The sequence below is a fragment of the Rhinopithecus bieti genome, unplaced genomic scaffold (assembly GCF_001698545.2).
Source record: "Rhinopithecus bieti isolate Rb0 unplaced genomic scaffold, ASM169854v2 scaffold_5885, whole genome shotgun sequence".
Lineage (NCBI taxonomy): Eukaryota > Metazoa > Chordata > Mammalia > Primates > Cercopithecidae > Rhinopithecus > Rhinopithecus bieti.
Window position 1 is genome coordinate 32,801 of NW_016804867.1, and position 4,202 is coordinate 37,002.

General features: G+C 32.2%; 1 protein-coding gene across 3 annotated transcripts in view; it reads right to left on the minus strand.

Moving 5' to 3' along the window:
• ZNF711 (ZFX family zinc finger ZNF711) overlaps positions 1-4,202 on the minus strand; it is a 25,984-nt gene that overhangs the window by 5,820 nt on the left and 15,962 nt on the right. For all 3 annotated transcript variants that reach the window (XM_017870739.1, XM_017870737.1, XM_017870738.1), the window contains exons 5-6: positions 2,894-3,049; positions 2,071-2,208 (exon numbers count right to left, since the gene is read on the minus strand). In XM_017870739.1, coding sequence (XP_017726228.1) covers positions 2,071-2,208; positions 2,894-3,049 — 294 coding nt within the window. The remainder of the gene's footprint in view (positions 1-2,070; positions 2,209-2,893; positions 3,050-4,202) is intronic.

Here is a 4,202-nt window from a genome sequence, read left to right on the forward strand (position 1 = left end):
CAATGACTTCCATGTAAACTTCATCTGCTATTTCAGCGCAACCTAAATTTTAGAAATAATTGCTTGTTTATAACCCCAAATATTTAATAAATGGGTAAAAATTCCAAACAATGTAAATCTTTCAACTTTCAAATTTCAGTTTGGTTAATTTAAAAATTTATAAATTTAATTTCAATTTATATTAGGCACTTTTGGAGGCTAGTGCCACTAGGAGACAATCATTTACCAAAATTCTTATTCTCCTCTTAGAACCAAGTCCTGTGGAAATGGCTTTTAAAAATTTTATAAAAACATGTGCGCTTGAAATATAGGGAATGATCATACATTCTACCAGGCATTATACATTTATTTGCCTGACAGTCTTCTGGGACTCAGAAAATATTTCTCATAGAAATAATACTAGAAAGTGGTCCATACTATCTCATATACTGTATTATAAATGAAATGCAGTACTATACATGTAATAAAAAAATCATCAAAAATACTAATTGAAAAAAATTTAAAATTAAAATTAAAATTATATATGTATATAATGCTAGTGATCAAGAATATGTGGACACTCTTCAATAGGCCAGATTTTAAGAGATTCTACTGAGGAGAGAAAGCATTAATGAGTTTCATTTAACGAAACAATATTGCGGTAAGAAAAAAAATTTTAAACCTAGAGAGCCACAATATACTTTATATAAAATAATCTGTTTACATTTAACCTGTTAAATAGAAAATTGTCTTGAATTTTACTTTTCCTTTGATTCACATACTGGGATCCTGGATGACTACAGAAGAAATGTGGGGAAAACATAGGGAAAAGTATCCCTCTTCTCCCAAGTTTGTCTTCTCTCTATTAACCAAAACAGACACTGGTCTAAGTTTCCCACATTCCCACAGAATTCTGGTATAAGTTAAGTTAAACCTCAATCTCTCATCTCCTACTGTGCCCCTTTCCTTACCAATGAATAAAAAAAATAAAGAATTTAGAGACCAAATAGAAATTATTTGATTAAACTATTTTCCTATCCATCAGAATCTTCTCCACTCATTTGTTCTGGTATTTTCAGTTGTAATACATTACTCATGTTTGGGGGTGGAATTCAGCACCCTACGACGTCTAGGGAAGGAAACTTGGAGTAGGTATCAGAGTGCAGCACAGGTAAAGCCCAATATTGTCAAGTTAATGCAGTGAAATGGAGGCTCTTACCCTTATAGGGCAAGGCAACATTGTGTTTTTCTCAGCATAGTAAGAAGACAGGAATAGCCTTAGGAAGGGCTGCATTCCTATACTGAGGTGAGGAGAAAGTAGGCAGAGAGTAAAATGTCTTCATAAGGAAACATCCAGTATGTCAGGAAAGGAAACCTGAGGAGGTTTGATCGTCCTGTGGTACTTAGCCCCACAAAACCTTAAGCAGCAACTGCTTGGAGACCATCAACAGCATAAGAAATCAAACTCCTGGCAGCTTGGCTTGGAAGCATACTTACATAAGATAACCCCTTAGTGACAGGAGAACAAACCATCAGCCCTTCCATTGCTAAATCCAGGGAGAAGCCAACAGTGTTCACTGCCATGTGGAAAGAACACTGGCAGTGGAGTTAGATAACCATTAAAATCTTGCCCTTCACACTTAATATTGGAATGATCTTGGATAAATTGTTTTCCCTGAATCCTTTTTTTCCTTCCATAAGACAGAGAAAATACCACCTATCTCAGATACCAGTCGTAAGAATTAAATGAGATAACATCTTGCAACATATTCAGTAACGTACAGAAAGTAGGTACTCAATAATTACATATTCGTGAGCTTCACTGATGTCAGGAACTGTATGTTGCTCATCTCTGTATTTCTAGTATAGTATATTAAGATATATTATTTCATGTTTGGTGATTTGAACAATACATGTACAAATGAATGGTCAAAAGGACCCTTCCCTTTTAAATTATTTACAGCAAAGGGTCAAAGGGTCAGGCTTATTTTATTGAACTTTGTTCCTATACAGTGCTTGTATCTCTGAGATTTTTTTTAAAGAATGCATGATGGCTACTGATAAGTCACTACAGTGCCCTTATTTTCTTACTGATATCATCTTCTTCTTGAGAAGAATCTTTAACTGCCATGTAAACCATCTTCTCCCGCTGCATTCGGCTCTGGTCAAGCACTCCAGCTACTGAATGTCCACTGGTGTATTCACTCTCTGTGACAATTTCTGTTCCACCTTAAAAATTAAAACACATATTAAAATAGAGAAGTATCATGGAATAATCACCTAAATTAATAAGGAGAATATATAGAAATATTTCCCTTTAGAAAAAAATAAATTCCAAAATAAATTTCAAAGTGCCAAGAACATTTTCATATAAATTATACTTTAAATTTTCAGCTATCACTGAGAAATGACAATTGTTCATCCTTACATCAAACTTACATGCCAAGCAGTATATAAGTCTTTTATATGTATTTACCCATTTAACCCTCACAACAGCCTTACTAGGTAGCTGCTATTATTATGGGCATTTTATAGATGAGGAAACAGACAGAAGGGGGTTAAGTAACTTATCAAAGGTCACTTAGCTAAGTGGCAGGACCTATTTAAAACCCAAGCAGCCTGCCTCTAGAATCCATGCTCGTAAACACTCATTATAGTTTCTTAATCTAACCCAAATCCTCTCCAATCATATGTTTTTGATATTTTCTGCTGTAATATTCTACTCATGTTTGAAAGAATCAAAGCATGACATATTCTGCATTCCTGCTTTACATTCATATACAATTTTTAAAAGTAGACTATCCCCAAAGAAACGTATAATAAAAAACCATGCTTTGAGAATGTTTTTAAACTAGTCCCCAGAAAAGAGATTATAACTCCTATTAGAGCAATAAATTAAAATTAGTATTTGTACCTATTTCAACATCATCTTCAGCCTCCGCTTTAAATATATACACTTTTATTACTTCTGAACCAAACCCATCTTCTTTAACATCTTCTTGTGAACCATCACTGCCAATTTTTAATGGTGTATTCCCCATATGCTCTAATTTCTCTCCAACATCATCCACTATAAAATACAAACAAAATTAATTCAGTCAAAAGTACCATTGACAAAAAACAAAAGAAGAAAATTACCACTGACATTTACTGGGTGTTAAGCTGAAAGTGTAACGTGAAATAATGTTAACCACCTACCTATTGTATTCACTTAATAACCTATTATGAAGCCATTAAAAGTGTTATGGTTCATGAAAAATAGACATTGGGGACTTCAAAAAGGCGGGGGGAGGGGAGATTGTGAGGGTTGAAAATTTATCTATTGGGTACAATGTTCACTATTCAGGTGATAGGTACACTAGAAGCCCAAACCCCACCACTACACAATATTACATCCATGTAATAAACCTGTACATGTGCAACATAAATCTATAACAATAAAATTATTTTAAAATTTAAAAAAGTGTCAAGGTTCATGAAAACAGTATACATGATCAGTTATATTACATAATCACCATTATATAAAATCTATTTATAGATTTCAATTAATAGATACAAAATACTTAACCATATAGCTTTAATTAAAATGGCTTCATATTTCATCACTTTCAACATTTTCAGGTAAATCCTAACACCAAATTTAATAACAGAAAAATTAAGAACATAAAACATATATTACTCATAAAATGAGTTCACATAAACAACAGTTCCCAAATTAAATAGTGGTTGTTTCTAAAACAAATTAGCATACAAGATCTAGGATTTAAAAAAAAAAAACACAGAGAACACCTAAATGACTATAAAAAGGGCTTTTCATAAATCATGGAAATAAAATCTTAGTAAATACTCTAATTTCTGCAGGGTCAATGGAAGACAACTTCAAGCCATAAATTTTGTATATATCTAGATTTTGCAATGTATGCTTTACTTCAAAATTATATGTAAGGGAAATAAATGGGTATTTCCCCCTTTTTTTCCTTATTAAAAGTAAATCATATATAAAGATAAGGCAACAGTATTTGGGCCTATTTCTTACATTTTAAATATACTTAAAATTTTTGATTCTCAACTATATAGTCTTTTAGGATAACACTTAAGTTTACATGAATACTATGCATGAACTATGCAATGAATAAATTAATAAACTCTGTCCTCTGACCATAAATAATATTCAAACAATATATTCCTCCTAAATACTATATGCCTATAATTTTGTATTTTAA